This window comes from Phoca vitulina, unplaced genomic scaffold (genome assembly GCF_004348235.1).
Source record: "Phoca vitulina isolate PV1807 unplaced genomic scaffold, GSC_HSeal_1.0 scaffold92, whole genome shotgun sequence".
Classification (NCBI taxonomy): Eukaryota; Metazoa; Chordata; class Mammalia; order Carnivora; family Phocidae; genus Phoca; species Phoca vitulina.
In genome coordinates, this window is record NW_022589795.1 from 2842881 (window position 1) to 2869774 (window position 26894).

Consider the following 26894-nt stretch of genomic DNA (forward strand, 5'->3'; position numbering starts at 1 on the left):
ACACAAAACATGGCCACCACAGCCTTGTTGCATTTGTCATGCTCAGTTCTGGCCTTAGTAGGCTGCTGGCCAGGATCAGCACCTCAGCAGGTCTGCCGGCGGTGGCAAGGGAAAGCCTGGCAAGGGAAAGCCGAGGTCTACACTGGTCTAACTGGTTGGGGAAGGAAGATGGAGCGAGCAAGTGGGATGCTGCCCCAGCCCCTCCACCCACCTCCCACAGGGTACACCTGGGCCTAGCTGGAATCCTCCAGGGGCCTCAGGAGACGTCACAGGGCTACTGAACCTCTGGGCCCGGGGAAGTGAGGGACTTGGGCCTCAGTGTGGGAGGAGGCCAAGTGTAACCCCAAATGGCATCGGCCAAGTCTGGGAACCTCAGTCAGTCCACGGTGCTAGGGGAAAAATGGCAGTGTGGGGCATTTCAGATCAACACACCTTGTTTTATTAAGCACCAATGGCGAGTCAGGCTATGCACCAGGAACATGGAGATAAACAAGACACAGTCCCGGCCGCCGAAAGGCTTACAGTCTAGTAGGAGAGACCAGCCAGCTTTTGGCTGATTACAATTCCGTGGATTAAAGTAAAACATGGCAGGGCAGGGTGGGCAGGGGGCTTTCCCAGAGCACCTGACCCAGCCCGGGGCTCCAGATGGTGCTTGGGAGTTATCCAGCTATAGAAAAACGAAAGGTATTCTAGGTGAGGGAACAGCACAGCGAAAGCACAGAGGCAGGAAACAGCCTCGTGCGTGTGGACTCCTAAGAGTTCAGGGCAAGGAAGACACGGAGTGGGAGGCAGCCTGGTGGCAGGTGGGGAGCGGGTATGGGGGAGGCTGGAGAAATGCCAAGGTGGGGCAGTGGGTCATCCCACAAGAGGCCCCGCCACAGCATTACCAGCAAGGGAGTCCTCTCTGCATCCTGGCCAAGGGCTTCAACCTAGGGGAGAATCCTGTCCGAAGGTAGCAGCCCTTGGTCCACAATTATTTCCCTGGTCCAGGATGCAGGTTTTGGTCATGCTGGGGCATGTGCTGGGAGAGGGTTCAAGCCCAGGGAACTCCCAGTTTTGGACACTGTCAGTGGCCACAGAGACCGTGTCCCTCGCCGGCACCCCCAAGAAATTTACAACGGTTTCCCACCATGGCTTTCAGGCCGCATCGCGGACACCATTCTGCGGGCGGGTCCAGACGGAGGGGCCCTCGGGAAGGTGGGGAGGAGTGTTTACTGACCAGGCGTTTCCCTGCCTCAGACAGGATGCACTCCGAAGGGTGGGGGGGAGCAGGGGGGCAGTGCCGGGCTCAGCCCAGAGTCAGAGAGAGAGAGAGAGAGAGAGTGTGTGTGTGTGTGTGTGTGTGTGTTGACGGGCGTGGGAGGAAACAGGAAGCATTTGTTACCTGCCTCAGCCTCTGAGGAGACCAAGGCCTGGCGCTGCCTGCGTCGGGAGCGCCCCGCTAGGGGGAGGGCAGGAGGTAGCGGGTGAGCAGGTACAGGAGGCCGGCAAGGCCCACCAGACCTGTCAGGACCCCGAGCCTCAGCGGCAGGTACTCCAGGGAGCGCTCCAGCTCGGCGTGCAGGAGGACCACCTGGCGTCTGGTGATGCTCCACTCCCCCGAGTTGTCTAGGACATGGCGGGCCATGCGGGCCTTGTCCTTCAGGGGCAGCTGGGCCTCGATCCGGGCCTCTGCGTCCTCCCGGTTCAGGTTGTTCCGCTGCATCAGCCGCGCCAGCTGTGTGTCCCGGTCACTGAGGACGGGCCGGGAGGGCTGCTCAGGCACTGCAGGCCCCGGCCTCCCTCCCACGGGCAAGTCACGGGGGGCGGAGGGGGGCGCGGGCAGTCCCTGCTTTCAAATCTCTTTCGGGGCCACGGCCAGGGAGGGAGGCTACTCCCACCTCATCGCACGCTTTGTGGGGACCCTAGTAGCACCATGGGCTCCGGAAGTCCCTCAGCATCAACGGGGGGGGGCATTGCAGCCACTGCTCTCTGCCATCTGGGGTCTCTCTGCCTTGCCACTAGGCCTGCGACTTCCCAGTTATAAGCTGGGAAGATCTGGTCATCTGGCATCAGCTACATCCTGAGTCCCTGGGTGGGTGACCTTTACTGGAAGGCCTGTGCCTGCAAACCAGCTGCTTCCTGTAGTTCCCCTGGGGCTTGGGCCTGCTTCGTCCAAACAGCTTCCTGAGCCACCACAGAGACCCCTGTCCTTGCCTTCCCACTCTCACCCTGGACACTGAGAGCCAAGACAGCGGCTGCCTTGCGAGATGCCACTGACACAGAGGGACGGGCCAGCCCCAAGGTGCTTCCCCTTGGAGCAAGGGAGCTGGATCTGGTCCTTGGGACAGGACAAAGCATCACAGGCTAAGCTAAACACCACCCAGTCTGCCGACTCCAAAGGAAATTCAAAGAATAGGTCTTTCGCCCACTCTGCTATTCCCACCTAGGTCCTTCCTCAGGAAACTGACTGTCTTGTCTTTGGCTGCCCAGGCTGCCAGGCTGTCTCCTGGAAGGGAGTCATCTCTAACCTCTCTCTAGCTCTGTGGCTACCTGAGCCCCTCAGGGGGAACGAGAGGGAGTGGGCTCTGCCATCTGGGGGCTGTCTGCTTTGCCACTAGCCCTGAGCTCTCCCAGCTGTGCAAGATGAGAGGGTCTGATCACTACAGTTTGGTCTCCTCTTAGGTGTGGCTAGACCAGAGGGCCTCCTGGGATGTGAAGACACACCTTCCAAGGACAGACACAACCTGAACACTGGTCAATTCTAATGCCGTTCAGAACAGAATGCTCCAGAAAATCATTTCTGGCCGGCCAATCAGAGAAGACTTTGTAGAAGGATGGCGTCTATACCGGCGTTTGAAAAGTAAGTTGACTTCTCGTTTCCTTTGTTAGGGGGACAGCGTCCTGTCAAGGTCACAGGGCCAATCCCTGCCTGGCTAAAAACAAGGACTGAATCTTAGGGATGCTGTGAATCTGGGGCTAGGGAAATCTGAGTGAACGGAGGTGGCTTAGAGCCATCTGCGAGGGCACAGCCTTCAGAACGTGTGGCCTAGGCTCAGGGCTTCCTGGAATGTGAAGGCAGAGCTCCCTCACAGCCCCTTCTGGGGCCCAGAGAGAGTCCCATATGTTCAAGGACTGATGCTATTTATGGGAATAGGATTTTTACCCAAACACTTACTCTGCAATTGGCAAATTTCTCAAAAATGTGAATAATCCCATTTTGGTATAATCACACTTTGGTAAATGCCCCATATTATTTCAAATGCACCAGGGATACAGGGATAGTCTGATAGTTAAAGGAATCCATGAGGGGATCTTTAGTTTTGTCCAGTGTAGATCCGTTTTATGAAAAGCAAATAATCACTCATTCACATGTCTCTGGCCTCTCTCTCGAGCCTGAAAGCGGGGTGTGAACAGCACCCAGGATCCCGGCAAAGGCTCCTGCGGCTGGTGAGCGGGCCTGGAGGGTCTCCTGCAGAACAGGCCCCATCTACGGAGCCCAGCGTACCCGCCAGGAGCCACAGTGCTCTCTGCTCTTAGCGAACAGACCAAGCTGGAAAGGAAGTGCAGCAAGGCAGGGCAGGCATGGGGTCATCTGGGTCATCTGTGACTGCAGATACAACCAGTGTTCTCACCTCTGCTAGAGGATTCCCCCTCAGCCCCTTTTCTGATCCTTTGGTGCAAAGTTCCAATTGTATTAAGACTCCAAGGCAAAGTCTTCATGGAGTGTGCTTGGCCTCTGCTGATAGCCTTTCACAGACAGGGAATAAAGAAGCCAGAGAGGCTGACGGTTTCCATGGGAGACACGGGCCGGGGGGGCAGCTATGAGGATGCCTGAGTCCCTCCAGGAGGCTCAGCAGATTCAGACTGGGCTTTCCATGGCAGCCCTCAGTGGGAAGCTGCGGGGGCGGGCAGGGTGAAGCTTAGGGCATGAGCACTCCAGGCCCCACCTCCGGTGGTGCTGGGAACCTCCCACGCACCAGTCTCTGGAGAGCCACCCTGTGCCCAAAATACCCACAGAGCCAAGTGCCCACCTCTGTGTCTGTCTGCTGTACTTGTGGGTGGCAGCCAGGAGGTTTCTGGGAGGCAGAGACACCCTGCAGCCTCATCTACTCTCTCACCCCACTGGGACTGTGACTCATTCTCTCTGACAGTTTGATCTGCCTGTTTGCCAAACCTGGATTCTGGTTTGTGGTGTGTCCTGAGGGATTCTGAGAACAAAGCTCCCTCCTTAGCTGGACTCTGACAGTTCCCTCCTGGCAATTGTCTATTCATAGGTGCTGCAGGGGGCGGGAGGCGGGACCCTGGACACCCCCTCAAGTAACTCCCCCCTCGAGTTTCTCTTCTGTAATTCAGAAGGATCAGCTCCTGCCCTAAACACCCCATGCTGAAAGGCAAATTGAGTGAAGTAATAAATGTGGGAGCTGTCTGGAAAGGTGAGAAGTGCTAAAGGAGGGAAAAGGGCTCCCGTGATTAACAACATGGTAGCTCAGGGCATCTGGGCTGAAGTGCCCCCAATAGCCAGCAGGGGGAGCCCCTCCCAAGCAACTAGAGATGCCTGGGGGCCTTCACTTCCCACAACTACTTGGGGGCATATCTGGGTCAGGCACAGAAGTCATTCCTATAGGTTTTGGACACAGCCACCCAAACCCCCAGGGCCTCCTGGTCACCCCGTGGGGTAAGGGCAAAGCGATGTGGGCCATTTCTCAGGTACCTGCTTTACTCCAGGGGCCCACCTTTCCAGCCTTGGTCAGGCCTGGCCATGACACACACTCACCAATACACCACCACTGTGTGCTTCATGTACTTGAGCAGCTTCCTGGTCTCAAACAGCAGGGGGATGTCCAGAATCACATAGCGGTATCCTGCGAAGAAGACGGGAAGCCCACGGTTCAATTCTGCAAGCAAACACTAAGCACTGTGTGCCAGGCTAGGGGACAGAGTTGGAGCCATTGGCCCCTACCATCGGGAGCTCCCTAGCAAAGGGATATCCTGCGAGGACAGGCAACACCTCAACGCCAGCCAGCTCCAGTGCCACTCAGAACAGAATGCTGCAGAGAGTCATCTCTGCCCAAGATGATCAGGGAAGACCTTGCAGGAGGGATGGCATTTGTACTGGCCTTGAAATGCAGGTAGGGCTTCTGATACTTGAACATGAGTGTTTGGAGGTGGGGGTTCCAGGAATGGGGGACAGCAAAGCATCAGGAGCAGCGAGGTTCTACTGCTCTGGCTGTGGAGGCCTCGTACAATGGGAGGCAAAGCTGGTGAGGTGAGCAGGGCAGGCACCAAGGGTTGAGTTTACCTTGATCTTGAACCTAAAGGGTTGTTATTTATGAGCAAGGAAATGACACAGAGTTGGAGGAGACTGGGAAGTTTCCAGGAGGAACTGGGCCCTTTCTGCCCTCCTTCACCTATCTTGGCTCCAAAAAACCCTGAAAAACAAAAACAAGAGTGTGGCTCCCTGCTGAAGAAGAGTCCTGCATGGCCATCTCTACCAACTCTTCACGAGAGACTCATATGGGGGGCAGTGGCAGTAGCCCCAGAAGGAAAGAGGTGGCTTCTCTGCATTGGAGGCAGGCCTCCAGCCAAGGACCGCAGGGACTGGTCTGGAGGTGGTGGGTGGTTATGACTAAGAAAATATAAGTCACTCCAGTGTGGTAAAAGGCACTGGCTGGCCCTTCCAATACAAGCCAAGGCCAGCCAAGGGCGGAACCCTCACCCACGGTGACAGGGCATGTCCCGGGGCTGCCCACCCCCAAACACCGCGGGCTCCACACTCCCTAGTTCTCTTTGGGGCAGGATCCCTTGTGTAGGTGTAAAAAGCTGGCAGGGGTCCCAGAGCCGTGAGGGAAAGGGATGGGCACTGCCTCCACCCAGAGATGCCTGCCCGGCTTGGATGGCATCCCACCGCAAACACTTCCCACCACAGAGCCAGAACATGCACAGGGGACAGGGCAGACGACCCAAGCCACTGAGGTTCCTATTCCCCAGGATCTGCTGCTCGGGAAGCCCCAGAAAAACCTTCAGTTGAACGAGGGGGTTAGGAGACTGGGCTGTGATAACATGCCTGGGTTCACGGCCCCCCACTTTCCCACCATGTGACTTTGGGCCCCTGAACAAACCTCATCTGTGAGCGAAGGCTACCTCCCTCCCAGGAAGACGGTAAGGATCAAATGAGTGAAGGCTCGAAAACCACTCCCAGCACCTCACCCAGACACTCCCAAGTGCTCCATAAATGAGGGTTATTATTACTACCGTTCCCTGGAAGAAGGGTGGCCCCGCAGTTCCAGGTCCCCCGCTCCCCTCCCAGCTCAGAACAGAAGCCAAGACCAGACCCTCTCTGGGCCTCTTATCTCCCTTTCCTGCTCTGCCCCCACCCGTCCCTGTCCCCTCACTGTCCTTTCTCCTCGGCCCCTCTCGGGAGCTCGTGGCCAGCTCTTTGGTTCACCGGCAAAGGGCTATTCAGCTGTCACATCCCTCCTGCTTGATAAGCTCTGCAAACTATCCGGACTCTATTAAGACATCCGTCTGCCTACACAGAGACCTCCCCAACAGCTGGTGATCTTATCTGACGTTTGATTATACCAACTTTGACAGTTGTATTTGTTATACTCATCAGGGAAAAACTGGGACTGTGGAAGCCACAGCTGTCGTCCCCATTTTTCACCTTATCGAGCTGAAAAGAGCTTTCTGGCTTTTATTTAAGTGGTGGTGGTTGGGGAGAGGGGAGGCTGGGTGGATGACACAGCAGGAGAACTTTGGAGCGGGTGACATTATCCGCTGCTTAATTTCAGAAGGGGAGAGCCGTCACTGCCTCAAAGCCCTGCAGATGTACTTGCAACTGGCCAGGGAGTGAACGCGAAAGGGCAGGACTGAAAGACAGAAGGCTTCGCTCCTGGGTGGGGGCCAGGAGGGGTCCTCACACAGACACGAGAGGCAGGACAAAGGCAGAAAGAGTCCAGAGACTCTTCTTGAGGGAGGAGAGAGGGAGGAAGGTCTGCAGCAAGGTCCTGAGATGCAGAACAAGCTGGTCCAGCAGGGAGGATGCCTGGAGGCCCCTCTCGCCCCCGGCCAGAGCAGGGGAAAGGGGTGAGGGGAGAGGTCAACACCGTGGATGGCTGTCAAGTCCTCTCTTTCCTTCTGAAGGGAGGTGCAGGGCAGAGGAAGATGGGGTGGGGAGAGGCTCCCCACTCCACTTGAGAACTTGATGCATGAGAGGATAAAATAAGGCCAGGATCACGGTGCAAAAGCCACGAGAAAACCTAGAAGGCTCCCCAATACCCTCCAGGAACAAAGTCTCAGCATTGTGACTGATGATGGGGAGACAAGCAGCCAGGCTTTCCATTCTGACGCCCGGGCTGGCGGCTACATATGCCAGAGGCTGGCGGGCAGATCTGCAGGGGCCCCAGGCCGGCCTCCCGCCTGATCTGAAGCCACTGCCCTCTGCTTCTCCACTCTGGTGACCGACCCCCTCCTGCACCTGCTCAGGTCACCCCGGCCCAAAAGCGTCCTAAGAACAGGGCTGGCACCAGGGCTATAGCTTGGGAAAGGTTGCCAACCTCCAGAAGGTTCTTGCCAACTAAGCACAGACCCCGGCTTTTCCCTGTCCCTTCTTTTAGTTCCGGCACACGCCAGGCTAACTCTCTCCACTGAGCCCTTGCCCCAAAGGACTATCCTCCGAGTAAGGACTCCTCTCCCTGCCCCTGCCCCGCACCTGCCCTGGCCATTCTGGGTCCTCCATTATTTGTCAGCTGTTACTACTCCCAACCCTGCTAGAAAAATCAACTTACTTCCTGGGGATCGTGGCTCAAAAGCCTCAAGTGTCTCTTCTCACTCAATTGTCAACCTCTTTAAATGCTGAGGGACATGTGCACCTCTCCTCTGGGGCTGCCATGAGGCTCTGCGTGGGGGGTGCAAAGGAACAGTGTGAACTCCACAGCTGGACCAGCCAGCTCCCCTTCTCCCTGGCCAACCTTTCTGCAGAGGAGGAGGGCCCCGGCCCTGGAAGAAGAGGACTCTGCCTCACCCCTGTCCCAGGCCCTGGGTCTTACCTCGGAGGAAATACTTGAAGGTCTCCTTCATCATTTCCTTGCGGATCTCAGGGTGGGTGATGGTGTTGAGCAGATGCCGCCGGTCAGGCTGGTTAAAGATCAGGTCCCCCAGGACCTTGCGATTGATGTCACCATTCTCCAGCAAGACCTCGGTGCCAAAGGCCTCCACGATGCGCCGGTGGGCGGGGTATCCAGGCTGGACGACTGTGGCATGAGGAGGGGCCTGGGTCACTCTCTAGAGCCTCCAAGCCAGGCGGAGGCCCCCAAATGACTAAAGGCAAAATGATGGGGGAACCCACGGGTGCCTCTTTCAGTTGGAGCAAAAACCAAATGACAGGAGGGAAGGCAGTTGAAGAAAAGAGCAGAGCGCTTGGAACCCCTCGAGTGGGTCACAGGGTGAGGTGAAGGACAGGGATGAGAAAAGGGGGGGGCAGGGAGCAAGAAATCAGACCAGGGCAGACAGGAAAGCCTTCCCCTCCTCCAAGGCCTTGAAAGGACTTAGAAAAAGGTGAGACACGATGGCAGAAAGGGGTACAGGGGAGCTGCCGTGCAGTCCCACCACCTGCCCCTCCCAACTCACCATGGCGGGCAATGACGTCAACATCAATCACCGCACAGCCCAGCTGCTGGAACACCTGGATCACCGAGCTCTTGCCCGAGGCAATGCCCCCTGTGAGGCCCACCAGGAACATCTTCCCAGGAGAGAGGAGGCCAGTAAGAATGCTGAACCAGGAGCCGGGGAATCACCGGAGTAGGGCACGCGTGGCTGGCTGGGATGGCCTGCCCCAGGAATTCCAGAAGGACCTGCCTGGGATGACAGCAGGCCTGATGAGTGTTGGGCCTGAAGACCCAGGGTCGGGGGCGGGGGGGGGGGGGCGAAGGAATGGAAGGGAGATGCGGCCTGCGCAGGGAGAGAGGAGTTCTGAGCTTGGGGAACTCTGGATCCATCCTAAGACAGAAAACTCTTTCCGGACGGGCCTCCAGTAGTCTTTAGAAAACTTTCACAAACAAGGCAAACCAACACAGTATAAATTTAGCAATCAAACTGCTGAGTAAGCAGAACAAAGTCAGGTGCTGTTAAGCAGAGTGCTTTCTGGAAGAACAGTACCCCGCTGCAGGCAAATTTCGCATAGGAAGGGGACACCTGGTGTGGTGAATCCAAGGCACTTTTCAGATGCCCACAGAGCCCCCCTCTGGCCTTCACTTTATAGTCTGGGGACACTGAGGCTCACGGGGAAGAATGTCTTGCCTGCCCACCGCCCCCAGCACCAGCACTGTCTGGGTGGCTCATCTAGACTGGGAAGAATCCTCCCTCCTCAACCAGAAGAGGCCCAGATGGGGAGCCCAGAGGAAGCGGCGGCTCGGGGGCCGGGAGGCCTGAGGTTTAGAGGAGTGTGGATCTTCCCCGGGAGGAATGTGAGGGAAGGAGGACAGGCTGCGGGAGGGAACGCTGAGCCGGCGCCGGGGTGTGTGGCTCACTCAGACTGAGGAGCAGGGGCCTCTGCAGACCCCGTTTCTCCATGCACGATGCTGTGTGACCCTAGACAAGTCGCCTGTCCCTCGGGACCTCAGTATTCTCATCCATAAAATGGGGCTGACGGAACCTATCTCCTAAGGCTGTTTGCAGACCGAATGAGAAAATGCATCGGAAGCCCTCAGGACACTGCCTTTTCCACGGGGAGTGTCCAGGAGAGGAAGTGAGGACGGAGATGTGGGATGGAAGGCGGGCGCCGAAGTCACACCGCCAGGCCCGGAGACTAAAACAGACGTTTGTGAAGTGGGGTCCCCATTCTTACAGCCTCCGACTATCTCACAAAAGACTTGTTTAAAGTCATGTTGCATTTTCTGGAGTAAACAGGGTTACCGTGTCTCGGACTTTGCTCCCAGGCTGGAAGAAATTACATTGAAGGCCAGTTCTCTCCCATCCCTCCCTCAGCATCAAATCACTTCTCTAGGACCTTGAAATCTGTCATGGGACTTTTTTTTTTTTTTTTGTAAAATGGCAGATTTACTGTCCTAATTACACTTTGCTTGAGCTTATACTGAAATGAGTTTGCCTCCCCTGAGGACACACCGAGTGACAGGGGGAGGCAGCTGCTCGGATGTGGGTGGTGGGGGCGACCAACCCAGAAGTTTAAATCTGCCCAGGCTCGTTCTCCCAGGGCAGCCAGGGGAGGAGAGAGGAGAATACCCACCAGAGTCGTCATCCAAATGGAGAGATCTAACTCAATTATTAAACCATTTGCAAAGCATTTCTCCTCAACCTCTGTGAGCCTGGAGTCGCCCCCAGGTGGTCTCCCTCCAGTTGACACAGAGAGGACTTAAGGATAAGGTTCAGTTGTCAAAAAATTTTTTTTTGTTCACTCAGCTGAAGCTTTGAAATGGAAAATCCAGCAACAGCATTGTAATCCCAGCTCTGTCCTGTTGTCCCCTGAGCTGTGAGCTTGCCTCTCCTCTGCAGAAGACCAATCTGGAAGAATGGGAGTGGAACCTGAGAAGAGGCGGTGGTGGACGGAAGGGGCAAGGGCCAATTCTCCCCCGGGCCCTGGCCCCTCACTGTTGAAAACAAGCCACCATCACCTGGGCACCCAACTTTGCCAGATTTGGCTGAAGGGGCTCAGCAGAGCATGTGACCTCAACTCCTGCCCGTTCACAGGACCAGGACCCCTCCCAAGACACGCTAAATCGGAATTTCTAGCGATGGCGCAGCTCTGCTGACTCACAGGCTTGGAATCGACTTTAACTCTTCATTGACAGTGAGGAGATTAAGGAGCAGAGAGGAAGGGACTTACCCACGGCCACAGCTATTAGTGGAGCCTGACATGAATTCAGGGCTCCCGCCTCTGAGTCTAGACTCCCGCCTTAACATACTCAGGAAATGAAAAATTAATTTATCCTTAGACTAAGAGATAATAAGGACAGTGAATATGGCTATAGGCAAATCAATTCAGAACCAAAGAAAAATGATTTCTAGATGATCATATTGTTGTTTGCCCTCTGCAGAACAGGGGGTGAGGTCTTATGGACAGCAACCAGAGCACAGATGTCAATTCCAGGCTCAGCTCTGTCCCAGACTCTTGGGGTAACTTAATGCATGTCTACCCTTCTCTGTGCTTCGGTCGACCATCTGTGGAAACAGACCAACAGCTGCTTGGCCTCTGTCAGGGAGGCCGAGGGGATGGAGAAGCACATGCCCTGGGAGGCCGTGGGGGGCCCCTGGCTGAAAGGGGCTGGACAAATAACAGCTGTTCCCGTCCAACAAGCCGTCCATAACTCATTCCTCCGCTGACTGAGGACTGAGCTCCTCTGTGCCTTGCAGCGCCGCATCGGGGACCTCTCGGGTAACCAAAGGAAAACGTAGGTCCTGCCCCTCAGGAAAACTGGACGGAGAGACAGTAACTCTTGAAAGCAGTCAAGAAGAACAGAGCAGCCACAGGCGAGCCAGAGTAATCACGCGGGACTCACCCCGGGCCAGGGTGCGTGCGTGCGTGCGTGCGTGCGCGTACCCACTCACAAGCGTGCTCACGGCCCTGCCCAGGGAGGCAGCTGCAGCGAGCAGGAGCCCACGTCCGCTCTAAGCTTAGCAAGGAGGAAAAGAAGGCTGAGGTTCCAACTGCCCCTAAGACTCACCTAGACCTGTGCGGCAGCTCCTTCCCAGGGAGACCCATGGCGAAGTGAGCACCTCGGGTAACCTGTGCTCCCGACCCCGCTCCTGCGCTGGCTCGGAAGTCCTCGTTTCCCCTCATCCCACAGCCATTTACATGCAGGCAGTGGGAACCTCACAGCAACTCCTAAACCTGGCCCTGAGCTGAATCCCCTACGAAACGTCAGAAAAGGTACAGAAACCCGGGCTCCACCCTACTGTCCCAGCCAGCGCGGCACCAAAACCGCTGCTAAAATGGAAGGTTAGGGGCGCCTGGGTGGCTCAGTCCATTGAGCGTCTGCCTTCGGCTCATGTCATGATACCAGGGTGCTGGGATCGAGTCCCGCATCGGGCTCCTTGCTCAGCAGGGAGTCTGCTTCTCCCTCTGCTTCTGCTGCTCCCCCTGCTTGTACTCGCTCTCTCTCTGTCAAATAAAGAAATAAAATCTTAAAAAAAATTAAAATAAAATGGAAGGTTGTAGACTGTAAGTCAAGAAGCCTGGGTCCCAGTCTCTCTGCATTCTGCCATAAAACTGTGTGACAGTGGGAGCCTTCTCACCAGCCTGGCTCAGGGTGGTAAGTGCTCCATAAATGACAAAAAGCTGATCCCCCAAATGCCTGCCCCTGTCTGACCCTCAGTCTCCACACCTGTGAGCGAGGGGCTGATGCTAACTGGGGCTTTCTTCCTCCCTTTTGTAGTGCGGCACTTCACAGAGCTGTCCGGAGATGTTCGCCTGGGAGACCAATGAATGACGAGACTGCTGGTGGCCTGGGAATCCTCCTCCTCAATACCAAAAGCTGTTCCCAGAGCCAGCTTGGCTGGAGGAGGAAGGAGACACCGAGTCCCATGGTAACAGAGAAAAGCAAATGCCCAGCACAAGAGAAATGGAAGCTGGATTCTGGGAAATGATCCCAGGCCTGTCGGCATCAGCCAAGGTGGGCCTCCAATCCCAGGGGAGCCACATCCAAATCCTTTCTTCTCCCTCACTCTCCCTGTCAGGGGAAAGACAGCAGGGTGTAAAGAAAAGGGTTGGGACCTGAGTCGCAGAGGTGGGGTCTGTAGTCCATGAAGTGAGGAGCGAATTCCACTGTGCTCTGTAAATGGGGGGGGAGGTCCCTCTCGTTGAGCTTCCCCAAACTGCCTTTCATTTTTTACCTCTTGGGCACCAACAGCCCAGAGAAGATGAAGAAAAAACATTCAAGGAAGAATGGTCTTGGGGCGCCTGGCTGGATTTGTCAGTGGAGCATGCAATTCTTGGTCTCAGGGTTGTGAGTTTGAGCCCCATGTTGGGTGTAGAGATTACTTAAAAATAAAATCTTAAAAAGAAAAGCCTCTCTTGGAATCTTTTCTGGCAGTGTTTCTTAGGGAAAAATGAGAGTAGGCTGCTTCATGGGTCTCCAGACACAAAACCCTGCTGCCATTGCTGTCTGTCCTAGTTCCGACTCCACCAGGCCCACCCTACAAACCTAAGTCCCATCCCCTGCACCCAGACCTGTCCAGTGGCCTCTTGACTCCACCCTCCAGCCCCTGCCTGGCTTCTCCCAAAATGGCCAGGGTCAGGGCTTCAAGTGGACTTCTGATCATGTCACTCCCCTGCTTAAAACCCTCGCTGCCTCCTTCCCTCTCCTCCTATCCTCCTAGCCTCTCACAGAAGCCTCTGGGCCCCATGTAACCTACCCACCTTCGACCCCTCTGCCCCCCCACCCCCCAGTCAAGGAACCTGGTCCAACCTTGCACACCTGCTTTCTGTCCCTGAATATTCAGGTTCTTTCCCACCTCAGAGCCTCCATGTACTACGCTGCTCCCCCTGCCACCACGCTCACTTCCTAGCTAACTCCCCTAGGTTTATTCTGCATTCATTCCTTCAGCCAATCAGGCACCAGGCCCTGCTCAAAACAAGAGTGCCTGCCCCCTCCAAGCAAAGCCTACACTCTACTGTGGGAGGTAGGGGGGTGGGGCAAGGGCGGAAACAATAAACTCACAATATGTATGGTGATGTTAGGTGGGGAGCATATCAAGAGCAATGGGGGTCAATGTCTTTAAGATTTTATTTCTTAGAGCATGCGCACGAGTGGGGGGAAGGGGCAGTGGGAGAGACAGAGAATCTCAAGCAGACTCCACACTGAGCACAGAGCCCAACGCGGGGCTTGATCTCATGACCCCGAGATCATGACCTGAGCTGAAACCAAGAGTCAAGACGCTTAACCGACTGAGCCACCCAGGCGCCCCGGGGGTCATCATCTTAAATCAGGACCAGGGAGGTCTAAGTGAGGGTCTGAAAGCAGCAAGAAGGCACATCACAGCTCCACTCAGAGCAGCCTTGTCCATCCCCCAACTCAAATCAGGTCCCTGACCTCTCTCTGTGCCATTCTTTTCCTTCCCTGTACCCATCGTGTTTGTGTGACTGTTTTCAACGTGTTAAATAAAATAAGCTCCACGAGGCCACGAGCTGTGTCATTTGCAACCCTTTGTCTGTGGCATCTAGCTTAGTGCCCAATGTCTATCCATCATGTACCAGATGAGTGATACTGGTCACGTTACTTAACCTTTCGTTGACTTGGTTTCTTCATCTGTGAAGCTAATGGCACGTACTCTGAGTCGCTGTGAAGAGTAGAAGAGTTCATACATATAAAGTGTTTCATTCTAAGTGCCTAGCATACATTTATGCCAAGCACTCACCAATGCTCCCTCTTAGTTATGAGAAAGTGTTTGAAAGCTCTTTATAGAATGAACAACTGAATGAGTCCATGACTAGGGAAGGGGAGAGAAAATACTTGGGGTCACATTCTCCTGTCAGTGGCAAGGGGGAGGCTGGAACCAACCTCCCAGCCTGCTCTCTTTTCCATGAGAACATGCTGCCTGAGGATAGTATATCCCTCCTGGGGGAAAAAAAGGGAAACAAACAAAACACCCCATGGGTTAAGCAGAATAAGAAACTGATACTGAATGGACACTCTTTCTTTCCTCCCTTGGGAGAGCTCAGGACTTAACTTGGAAGCAAGTTCTGTTGCTTTGCATCTCCCAATCAACAGCCCCAACCTGCCTGTGCTGGGGGGGCCAGGACCTGGCTCCCTCATTAGCTTGCAGCTTCCCTTCCTCCTCCTCCTGCAGCCTCCCAGGATTTCACACTGGGCATGCATGACCTGCCAGACGCTTCTCCTTCCAACTGCTTTCCAAAGAGGATGTATCCATTTTGCTCCAATGATCAATATAATCATTCATGAAAACGAGTCATTCCCTGCCTTGGGACCCAATTATTTTCTCATGTAACCAGTGGTTGCAAAAATATACTGTTTTCCAGTTAACTAGTACGTGCTATTTTTATCTATGGTTTCCCCACTCCTAATCTTTCATTATTGGGGAGAGGCTGCCGTTTAAACCTCAGTCCAAGTTCTCATCTGCTAGGCCTATTAAGTCAGTACCTCCTCTAAGCTGCCAATTACCTGGAGGGAGCCCCAAGAGAAGGTGCTGGTGGTAAGTCCCTGTCTCCCTTCTCCCCTGCCAATACCAAGGGAAGGGGAGGGAACAGGTCACTCTCCTCGAGCACTCTCCAAGCATAACCCATCAGTGCAGGGAGCTTTTATGGGTGGCCAGGGAGGCTGTTTGCACTGGAATACTATACTGGTGCTTAGGCAGAGGAAGGATCACAGGGAATGCCAACTCTCAGGGGCTTCAGAGTCACAGGGACCTCAAATGGGATCTCAGCTCTGTCCCTTAACTAGCTCTGTGGCCTTGGGCAACTTCAGCATTGTGGGCTTAGTTCCTTGCGTATAAAATGTGATTAATAATGACGACTCCTGGGTTTTGTCAGGATTGAAGGAGGTGACACGTCATGGCCACCTCCTCTTCCCCAACTCAGTGTGTGACATGTCACAGTCATTGCAATCTACTCCACTTCCCCAAAGGGCATCCTCCACCCTCTCAATTGCTCAGGCCAAAAACTTTGGTGTCCTCCTGGCTCCTCGCTCACAATCTTCATCCTACCCACTAGCGCCCCCTGCTGGCTGTGCTCCCTGCTACCTTCACAACCCAGGGAGACACCGCTAGGTCCTTCTACCACCGTCTTGCTCCTGGATTACTGCAGTCGCCTCTGAGCGATTTTCTTGTTGCCTTTTGCTCCCCAACCGTCTGCTCATGATATACCAGCTAGTATGAGCCCTTAAAAATGCAAGTCCAATCATTTCACCCCTTTGCTCAAAATCCTCCAGCGGTTCCTCTCATGTAGAGCACAAGCCAAGTCCTTACAGGGTCCTACAGGGGCTTCACGATGGACGCAGGCATCTCTGTTCCCAGCATCTCCTATCACCTCCCCCTTGATCTCAGCCCTCCAGACACACTGGTCGCCTTGCTGCTCCTTGACTATGTCGAGCATACTCCCACCTTGGGTCTGTGGATATACTGTTCCTTCCACATGGAAAGCTCTCCCCCCAGAGGGCTGCATGGCTTACACCCTCCTCTGCCTGACCATCACCCTTTCGGAGACTGTCCTGAATATATAAAACAGCACCCTCATTTCACTCTCTAGTCTCCTCACTGTTCCACTTTTCTTCATAGCACTTACTAACTTATCACTACCAACGTATTACATATCCACATGTTCATCTATTGTAATCTGCCTCTCCCCAGAATGTGGGCACTAGTGTATCCAAAGTGCTGAAAACAGGGCCTGACAAATAGAAGGCCCCCAAAAACATTTGTTGAATGAATACATAAAGCATGCAGAAAAATGTCCAGCTCATAGGTAAGGAGGAACTTAACACTGACTATTTTATTTTTTATTATTTTTAAAGATTTTATTTGAGAGAGAGAGAGAGAACATGCAAATGAGCTGGGGGAGGGAGAAGCAGACTCCCCGCTGAGCACAGAGCCCCATGCAGGGCTCAACAGCAGGAAGCTCAACACAGGGCTCGATGCCAGGACCCTGAGATCATGACCTGAGCTGAGGTCAGACACTTAACCGACTAGAGCCACCCAAGGGCCCCTCAAAATTAACTCTTAAAATAACAGCGTATTTGTTTCAGAAAACCTACTATGAGAACAACAAAACCTTTTCCATATCACTTCCTATCCCTACATTTCTGGGCTGACAATATCTTGGGACTCACAAATGAGGAAACGGAGACAGAGAGTGCCTAGGAAGGCGAGGTTTCCAACAGGCAGGATATAAGAGGAGCCGCCCCACCTGGGTGGCTCAGTCGGTTCAGTGGCCAGCCGACTCTTGGTTTCAGCTGGGGCCATGGTCTCAGGGTCGTGGGATGGAGCCCTGCGTGCGTGTGTGTGGGAGGGGGATGCTCGCAGCTCAGTGCTGAGTCTACAGAGTCTGCTTGAGGCTCTTTCCCTCTTCCTTTCCCTTCCCCACTGCACCCCCACTTGCACTTGCACGCTCTCTAAAATAAATAAATAAAATCTTAAAAAAAAAAAAAAAAGAGTGTGGGCGCCTGGGTGGCTCAGTCAGTTAAGTGTCTGCCTTCGGCTCGGGTCGTGATCCCAGGGTCCTGGGATCGCGTCCTGCATCGGGCTTCCTGCTCCACGGGGAGCCTGCTTCTCCCTCCACCTCTGCTTTTCTCTCCCTCTCTCTCTCATGAATAAATAAAATCTAAAAAAAAAAAAAAGAGTAGCCGCCCACCATTTGAACACTATGTGCCAGCGACATCCCTCATTCCGTTTGATCAGCACAACCACACAGCGAAGTAAGTCAGTTCTTTGGTTTATGCCCATTCTAAAGGTGAGGAAATGAAAGCTAAAAGAAGCTAGATATTTGTGCATGGTAGTTCCAGGACACCTGGGGCATACTTGAAGATATTCCAAGGGGCACAAAGGCACAGTGTAGTAGGAGTACATTTCCCACTCAATGCCCACTGCCTCTACCAATGGGAACAGACCAGCTTTGGAACATGCCTGCATCCTCTCCTTTCCCAGGTCTCCCTTTACCCTGCCCCATCTCCCAGGTTTCAAAGAAAGGCACAACTACCCACCCATGCCAAAATCTTACTAAGGTGCACTGTCCCTAGTGCAAAATTCCCCTGGCACCACCAAGGGGCACTTGGAAACATCAGTATTCATGCCGAGGATGTGCCTGCCTACAGTGACTGCGTAACAAATGCTCCTGCTGAGTCAGGTGGTTTCCAAATCTTTGCCTTCAATAAAGTTCAAGGAGGACCTAAAAGAACTGTCTGCTGGCAGGTCATTATTAATTGATTTCAATGACAGATCACTGTGATTTTTTTTTGGCCATAACTCGGAGGGTGTTCAAAGAACTGAGTAATATTACCACAACAAAATGTCTTCAAGTCCTACGTATTTATTTACATGAACCAACTTTTTCAGTGCTTATGGCCACAAATAAAAGTTCTGCTCATTCTAGCAAATATACACGATACACACATGAACTTTAAAAAGTTCCACTTAGCGTATTAAGAGAAGCATTTCAGGGGCGCCTGGGTGGCTCAGTCGTTAAGCGTCTGCCTTCGGCTCAGGTCGTGATCCCAGGACCCTGGGATCGAGCCCCACATCGGGCTCCCTGCTCCGCAGGGAAGCCTGCTTCTCCCTCTCCTACTCCTCCTGCTTGTGTTCCCTCTCTCGCTATGTCTCTCTCTGTCAAATAAATAAAAATAAAATCTTAAAAAAAAAAAAAGAGAAGCATTTCAAATAAAACTTATGTTTGACAATTGATCAAAACCAGGTGTTTTGATCAATTGTATATTTTGCAATTATAAAAACTCAATCCAAGAAAAATTGTTTAATATTATGACCCCAAGACAATTTTCAAAAATGTTTTAGTTTTAATTTTTTTGTTATTTGTTGCAGAGACGTAGGACGACAAACCAAAGGCTGTCAAGCATAAAATGTATCATACTAGAAAAAGATTCTGGGGAGGAAATTAGGTAGAAATATAAGTTGGAGGAAAAATAGCAATGTAAAATTTCAAAGGTTAAACTGGTTTGTATATTTTTTTCAAAGGATAAGGGAAATCAAATCACTATGGTATTGAGATTCCATTGCAGATTTACATGCCTGATATAACAGTTGCATTTTTAAAGTGTCTAATATTTACAATTAACCAGAAATTATCTCCTTTGAAAATGTCAAGAGAAAATTTTTAGCTATCTGAAAACGTGCCAGTGGGTAGTTTTCAAAACAAACCAAAGTTCACTGCTTGCCTGCCTTCAGTTACCAGCCCTAATCTTTTCTCCTAAGGCAAGGCACCAAGAAAGGATCTGAACCCTTTAACCGTATTACTCAGGAGGACAGATTCAGACCTTGCACAAGACAGAAGAGGATCCGGTGGGAATTTATGGCCCTGCGAAAAGAAAACCACCCCAACCCGCCTGCCTACTTTCTATTCATCAGTCAGAACTCCAGCATTGCCCAAGACCTAGGTCAGCACCCCGCCAAATCCATCTGATTTATTCTGGTAAAATCAGCCATCACCCTCCCCCCAACGCCCCCCCCAAAACCTTTATTCAAAGGCTTCCGTTTCCTCATCTTTAAAATTAGGACTTAATGTCAAGGTTCATTCGGGTGATAATTTTCCCATAACTAAGGGAGAAATAAAACTTCATAAGCAAACTCAACGACAGAGGTACCAATGTCTCCATTTGGGAAACTGGGGAAAGAAGAAAGGTAGGGGGCCAGGCCGCCCTCTTTACTAGTGGATGAGTGGGAATCTCATGCTGCCACCCAGGCCTGGTGGGGGGCGGGGGGGGGGTCTTCCCTAAAACTTTATAACCAGTCCAGCCTCCTGGGGAAAAGTAAAGTGGAGGCAAAGCCTTGTCTGAGATGATCACTCAGCAAAACAGCAGTACCCAGCGAAGCAGTTTTAATCCACCCTATGAAATAGGTATCATTCCCGTTTTCCAGATGAGCAAACTGGGAGTCGGAAACGTATGCAAGTTCACAAAACTGGAAAGAGCAGACGCCGGATTCAAAAATAAAATAGATCAGGGGCGCCTGGGTGGCTCAGTCGTTAAGCGTCTGCCTCTGGCTTAGGTCATTGTCCCAGGATCCTGGGATGGAGCCCCACATCGGGCTCCCTGCTCTGCAGAAGCCTGCTTCTCCCTCTCCCACTCCCCCTGCTTGTGTTCCCTCTCTCGCTGTGTCTCTCTCTGTCAAATAAATAAATAAAGTCTTAAAAAAAAAATTCTCTCTCCCTTTAAAAAAAAAAGCAAAAACAAAAATAAAATAGATCTGACCACAAAGTTCTGAAGCATTTTGACTTTGGACTGAACCTCGGTTTGAAACCACATTCTGCCACAATTCTAGCTGTAAACCTTTCTCCGTTTCCGCAGCTGTAAAACAGGGAAAATAACACCTTGCTTAGTAGGGTTGCTGTCAAGGCAATGAGCCATGGATGCCAAAGCATTTGACCCAGGGGCTGCTACACAGTATGTGCTCAACAAATTGGAGCCGAGGTTTGAAAAAACAAGGCGCGCACTGCCCACCCCACCGCGCAGCACAACCGGTGCGCCTCGGGCGGGGCTCGAAGCGCCCAGAGCCAGGCCCGGCGCCGGGACGCGGGGCCTCGGAGCCTCCGGGGTAGACCCAGCCCTCTGGGACAGAGCAGCCCCGGGGCGCCCCCCCTCACCAAGCCCCAGCCGGGTCCGGCTATTTCCGCCCGCCCGCGCGGCGCGCTACGTACCCGAGGCCTCTGACCCGGCCTGGGCCGTCGCCGCTCGCCCAATCTCAGCGGCGCTTACTGGCTCCCGGCGGGCAAGGCGGGGCCTCGCGAGCGCGCGCACGCGGACCGGACGTCCGGCCGGCGAAAGGGTGGGCGGGGAAGGCGCGCAGTGCCCGCGCGCTGGGCATGGTGGGCAGCGCGGGGTTGTTGCCTCTTCAGAGCCAGAGCCCTCCCACGCCAAGGGAAAAAAAAAAGACCCGGAAAGTCCTAGCTCCAAGCTCAGGCCTTGGCCATCTCTAGCTGTGCAGCCCCTGGCGATGGCTACGGCACGTAACTGCGCGCCTTCAACCCGCCAGGTCCTAAAAGCACTCTGTAGTGTGGCACTCATTGAATTTTCACAGGTGGATACTGCCACCGTCCCCATTCCACACAAGAGGAAACTGATTTTCAGAGGTTAATCCGTTTGCTGCCTTACAGTGTCAGTTGGCTGTAGAGCTCAGTCTGTCCGTGCAAGCCCAGGAAGTCACTTAGCCTCTCACCCTGTCTCCACTATTAAAGTGGGGATAATCACTACTATGCTGTTTGTTGAAAGCATTAGAAATACATAAAAATACCTAATGGTGTCTCACATATAGTAGGTGGTCCTTAATTACCCTGCTTCCTTTCCCTAAACTGGACCTCTGCTTTCTGCTTCCTTTAAAGTAGGAATCTTGTCTATGTTCACCACAAATATCCCCAGTGCCTAGAACAGTGCCCACCACAGTAGGGATCTGATACATTGAAGAATGAAGTAATTCAGTATCTTTCTCTGACCACTCCAGTCCCTGAAACCTTTCCTCTTAATGTCAACAGCACCGGCTGCTATCACCCAATAAATAGGCTTGCATCTTGATCAAAGGGCACATTTGGTCCAAACACCAATCCAGTGTTTGAATCTCCTCTACATCACCTCTGGGGTCTAATCTTGGCCATGCCCAATGTCGGGGAACTGTTTTTCAAGAGAGCTTCATGCTGTCCAAATTTGAAGTCTAGTCCTAAAAGTAAGAAAGTTTTTCCTTAGGTAATACAGTATCTCCCCTAGTTCTTATCTGTGGGATCATGCAGAACAATTCCAATTCCTATTCCATAAGGCCAGATCTAATGGCCCGGTTTCCTTCTTGCATCAAACAATTTACAGATAACCTAGCTTTGTGGTTCTCAACCTTTTCCCTACTCCTGACACATCAGAGGGATATTCCCATCAGTAACCCTGGCTGCCATGGCAATGACAGGGAGAGGAATATACCTTCCCCTCTCTCAAATAATCAAGCTCTTCTTGGGGCATATTGTTAGGAAACCCCTGCAGATGATCCTGCTTTTCCCAGACACTGCCTTACGGTATTGTGAGCATTGGTGTACAGGCAGGGGCCTTGTCTTTTAAGTAGGTGTCCTTGTGGTCCAGTGGGCCAACAGCATCTGCGACTCCGCTCTGCATCTCTGCTGGGATGATCCCAGAGGAAAGGCTGAAGGATGCTGCAGGGCCTTCGACCCAGGTACATCCTTGGAACTGAAGCTCTACCTTGGCAGTTTGGAGGGGATGCCATCAAGGATTTTTTCGGCTCAAACACATATCCTCTTTTACTCAGGATAGCAATAATAAACTGGCTCTGGCTGCTTACACGGTCTCGTTTCATCCTGACAATGACCTGCATCTCAGTCACCTCTGTGTCCTTGGCATTAAGCACGATACATGGAATATGGTGCTGCTTCAAGTTGTTTGATGAACAACACTCTAAGTCCGAGAGAGATGACTCCTTTGACTCCTGGGTCTTTGACTCTTGGTTCTCAAAATTAAATTTACTTTCTGTATGTTTATTTTAGATAAATATTAATATGCAATTAAATTTATACCGTACCTTACAAATACCATTAATATTTATCCTTTATTAAACAGCTTCAAAAAAAAAACAAAAAAAAAACCTCCCATAGGTTGTCACCAGCTGGAAGATAAAGTCCAAACTTCTTAGCCTGAAACTTAAGGCCTTCTGTGACCTGGCCCCGATCACCCCTCTAGACATGTGCCTCACCATATGTCTCACCATATGTTCTCCCTTGGGAAAGGCCAAGAAGGAAAGTGATTTAGTTACTGCACCAGACTTTGTGTTAAAACACCAGGTTCGAGTCTGAATTCATACTAAGTAGCAGTGAAACTTCGGACTAATCATTGAACTTCTTGTGTTCTCATTGTAATAAGGGGAGTAACATCTGCCCTGCTCATTACACAGCATCAGAGACAGTTGATGGTGGGGATCAAAGAAACAGTGTGCTAGCACATTTTGTGAGCAATAAACGCTATGGGTCACCAACAAACACAATGGGTCACCATACTGCGTGTTCCTGCCTCTGCCCTTTCCCTGTAACCCTTCTTTCTCACTATTCATTCATTCACACATTAAATAATCCAACAAGTGTTAATTGAGGGCCCACTCTGTGCTGGTCCAAAGGATACAGAGGTGAGGAAAATCCAACGTATTCTCTGCCTTCACTGAATACAGGGTCTTGTGGGAGAAGATGGTTGCAAACTGTATAACCACACAAACAAAAAAAAGTAAAACTGCAGCTGTGATTCCAGCTCGGGGGGGGGGGGGTCCACACGGCCCCCAGAAATTATAATGGAGGATCTGGCACTTAAGTTGCCTCCAAGGCCAAGTTCAAAGCCTGCTTTCTCCAGGAAGCCCTTTCTAACAATGCTGCCCCAAAGATCTGCACCCCCTGCCCCACCCTGAACTGCAGTTAACCTCTCTCTCTAGCTCATTTAATCATACCCAGTCAGGCTGTGTTATTTTTTCAAATTGCACCTGGTTTTTCCCAACTTCACTGTAAGTGCCTTCTAGCAGGGAATAGCCGGCACACTCTTAAATTCCACAGATTTAAGCCACAGAAGGCTGGACCCACTGCGTTCCAGACCCATGTGTCAGGTGCTGTCATAGGAAGGAAGGGTACCCTTCCTGAAAGTGAGCTCCAGGGGAGACAGGAAGCTGCCAAAGACCATCTCCCTGTCCCTTATTCACAATTGAGCACACTAGCCCTGTTCTTCAGAGGAGAAAAACTCTCTTCCTTAGGACAGCCAGGCTGCTGCCTAGTATGATCTTTCAACAACAAAAATGTCATCATCTCTCTCCCCAGCTAAAAACCTTTCCAGCAGCTTCCAAGAGTCTTCAGGATAAAGCCCAACCCCCTCAGCATGGCCTCCACATCCCTTCCTGGTCGACTCCTGCCTGCCTCTCTCGTCTCAACCTCCAAAAGGCTCATATAATTCTCGCTGCAGGACCTCAACAGCACCCCACTCTCAGGCAGCTGGACTCCCCCACCCCCACCCCATTTGTCTGGTTCCCCTTTGAAAACTCAGCTCAGCCATCTTTTTGTCCAGAACCTCTTTCCCCAGGCTAAGGGGGCTTCCAGGGTCCTGCTACATCTGGTGTTCCCACTCTCTCACACACTGTACCATAATGGTCAGTCTGTGTAGCTGCCAATGTGTAGAGTAAAGCCAGCATGGGGACAACTGTGTTGTTCTATCTCTTGTTCTCTAGTTCCTGCCATAGAGCCTGGCATGTGGTGAGTGCTCCAACGTGTTGAATAAATGAACCACAACTTGGCTCATGCTTTCCTAGGCCCATTAGAAGAAATGGATCTCTGACATGCTGGGAGTACAGCAAGGGCCTTGATCTGTGATGGACATTGTGAGAAAGTTTTTCTTTGATTATCACAGGGAATGCTGACTTCCTGGGAAGGGAAATAATTTATTAGGCACTGACTGTCTCAGACACTTTACTAAGTGTTTTGCCTTCATTGTCTCATTTTTTAAGTGAGGACACTAAGGCTCAGAGAGGTTAAGTGACTTGCCTAAGGTCACTCATCAGGCAGAGGTAGAACCAGAATTTAGAACCCAGGGAGTTAGACTCTGAAGCGTGTTCTCTTAATCACTATATTCAACTGTCTCCAGTAACAGCTGTGAAGGGATAACAGAGGTATCCACAGTAGAAGTAAACTCCAGAATCTGCAGTTTCACAGGCACATGCCTCAGCCACCCTTTGGGTTCTGCTGTACCTCACTGCCTTTGTAGAATGCTTCAGCCAGAATGGTAAGGATAGAAAGAGCCAGCAGAACTAGATGGGAGAATCCTGCTATTTTAATGTGATGAGGCACTCAGGAAGCTGGGAATGTTTACCTTGGAAAAAAGAATTTTAGGGAACCAGATATTAATTGAAGAATATGTAACAATTATATAGAGGGACACAGGATTATATGCTTCCACGTAACTCCATAAGGCAGAACTTGGCCAACTTTCGACCAATAAGAACTGTCTGAAGGTGGAAGGCTCTCTGTTACGCGGTAGGGGGGTGGGGAGGAACAAATATGAGAACTCTTGGAATCCCAAGAAACTATCACAGACCCAATTTAGGAAACTCTACACTGTACTGCTTTTGGTGATCATTCTGTCCCAATGTGACAATAAACTCGAAGGTAAACTTACATTCCAAAATCACATGTGGCAATATTCAGTTTTCAGTGGTCATTTTTAAAAAGTATCACATATACTCAATTTCTTTTTAAAACCATAACATTTAAATTTTATTACAGAGAAATAACGGATTCTACAAAATCTAAGTGAGCATTCTAACTTGAAAGAGCCTAAGGGGTGGCGGGGGGGGGGGGGGAATAAGTGCCTTTCAGGTGCCTTTGAACTCTGAAATTCTCAGAGGTGCTGGATTCCAGAACTTTGGACTGGTACTTGCATTCTGAGCTTGGACATGACAGTCACATTGCCTGTCTACATCCCAGAAAGGCTCTCCACTGAGCAAAAACTGCTCAGTTTGCAGTAAAATACAAGGCAGTGTCTTTCTAAGCTTTGAATTGCAAGAATGGCAGGTTCCACAGTGGACCCTACAATCACTCTGCCCTGGTCATGCTTCATTAGCTTTTGTTCAACCTCTGCATGTCTGTGAGAAAAGAAAATACAGGGTTGGGAATTAGAATATCAGATGTGGGTTCTGGTTCTGCTACTAGGTATCGTTGTGATTTTTTTTTTTTTTTGGGCAAGCTCAATTTTCTTCAAGTCCCCTTCCCTACCTACTTTACAAGGTCACATGAGCTACAACAAGTGAAACATCTAGAAATTAAATCCACCTAACACATGTAAGGCTTTATTATGATTAGCTCTGACATCTTCTTCTGGCCCGCAGCTGCAAAGAAGACATCATACTGACAGCACTCTTGGTCCTGGAGAGATGAGTGTGGGTGACAGCGCTCAGTCTGAGTGGGTGTCCTTCCCTTCTAAAATCAGATATAAATGATTGGGGATTATCTGCTGTTTCGGATCATATTTACTTCTAAGCCTGCCACTGAGAAAAACTAATTGACAATATTTAGCTCTTTTTTGTTTTGTTTCCCTGAGTCAGATGCGAAGTGTTTCTTCCCACTTTCTCCCTCTTTCCACGTTGAGGGTTTCCCAATGGCAAAGATTATTCCTTTTTTCGGCCATGGAGCTCTCTGAGGATAAGAACATGTCCTTGCTGTACAACCCACAGTCCAACCTGAATGGGAAATCTCTAGAAATGGGAACCATGTCTTCAGGCCCTGGCCTCAAGCCTCAGGTGCAATTACTCAAACACAGGGGTGAGACCCAAGGGATTGAAGCATTCAGTCAATGCTAAAACTAGGTTAAGATGTCACCATTACTTTCTAATAACTGATTTCCTTGGGTGATGAAGTAGACAATGGGACTTCTTCAGTGATAAAGAACTCAGAGGGACGAAGGGCCGACAGATCCAAATTTGTACACTGATTTTGCCACTTACTTGCTTTGTGACTGCCCGATTTACCACCCAATCTGGGCCACGTTTCTTCGTCTGTGCCAAAGGGGAATAATAATACAACGCATCCTCTCGGCTTGTTGAGAGGATTAAATGAGATATACGAAAAGCCTTACCCCAGACTCTGGCATATAAGTGCTCATTAAAAAGTGGATGTGGAGAATCCTAGGGACACTGTAGGAGTTTCGTGGAGACCTGTAGCTGGAGACCAAGAAGCGGCAAAGCCGGACCGAGCAGTCAGGTCTCCCGGCTAAGGATCAGTGCTCCGCACACCACAACCCACCGCCTCTCAAGAGGCCTCGAACTCCTGACGACCAAGTGCCGCCTAGAGTCCCCAGGGAGGAAAGGCGGCCAGGAGCCAACCTGGCTTCTTACAGCAAAGGCTCTCCAAGAAGGCCTGACGCATTCGGGGTCCCGGTGGGTAGCACCCGCAGGCCTCAGGCCTCATTACTTACCCGGATATGGTAACGGTCCTTAACGGCAGCCAATAGCGGCTCACCTGTGGCCGAGGCACTGGCAAGGGCAGGCTGAGGTCAAACCTTGGATTTTGGCGCTTCATCCCGAAACCCTAAGCAAGCATCGAACTACAATTCCCAGCATGCCACGCGGCCGCCCGGTCGCGGAGCGTCGGCCCCGCCAACCCTGGGGCCCTTCTTTTCTCAAAACGCGGCTGAACGCCCAGTACTTCCGGGTAGTGCGGTGCCCCCCCCCATCCAGGACAGCCTCCCTTTATGATTTCTGGGTATTGTAGT

The 26894-nt window shown here is 51.8% G+C and overlaps 1 protein-coding gene across 4 annotated transcripts; it reads right to left on the reverse strand.

The window, feature by feature from the left end:
• Positions 1 to 416: 416 nt before the first annotated feature.
• Positions 417 to 26812, reverse strand: DCAKD (dephospho-CoA kinase domain containing). Of its 4 annotated transcripts, none has more exons than XM_032396554.1 (5): positions 26598 to 26812; positions 8611 to 8834; positions 8031 to 8234; positions 4757 to 4844; positions 417 to 1733 (listed from the first exon to the last, which is right to left on the reverse strand). In XM_032396554.1, exons 2-5 carry the CDS (start codon positions 8720 to 8722, stop codon positions 1442 to 1444), a joined length of 696 nt encoding a protein of 231 aa, XP_032252445.1. In that variant the 5' UTR covers positions 8723 to 8834; positions 26598 to 26812; the 3' UTR covers positions 417 to 1441. The 4 variants fall into 4 exon arrangements, with proteins under 4 accessions (XP_032252445.1, XP_032252443.1, XP_032252446.1 ...); XM_032396552.1 differs by having other exon boundaries at positions 8611 to 8838; XM_032396555.1 differs by lacking the exon at positions 26598 to 26812 and adding an exon at positions 20312 to 20437.
• Positions 26813 to 26894: the final 82 nt, after the last annotated feature.

Bases quoted from the DNA above. Each gene is read 5' to 3' on its own strand.
- DCAKD (XM_032396554.1), bottom strand. From the start codon at position 8,722: ATGTTCCTGGTGGGCCTCACAGGGGGCATTGCCTCGGGCAAGAGCTCG. The intron at 8,235-8,610 runs GTGAGTTGGGAG...CTCATGCCACAG, and splicing joins TGACGTCATTGCCCGCCATG to TCGTCCAGCCTGGATACCCC. The intron at 1,734-4,756 runs GTGAGTGTGTGT...GCCCGTCCTCAG, and splicing joins CACACAGTGGTGGTGTATTG to TGACCGGGACACACAGCTGG.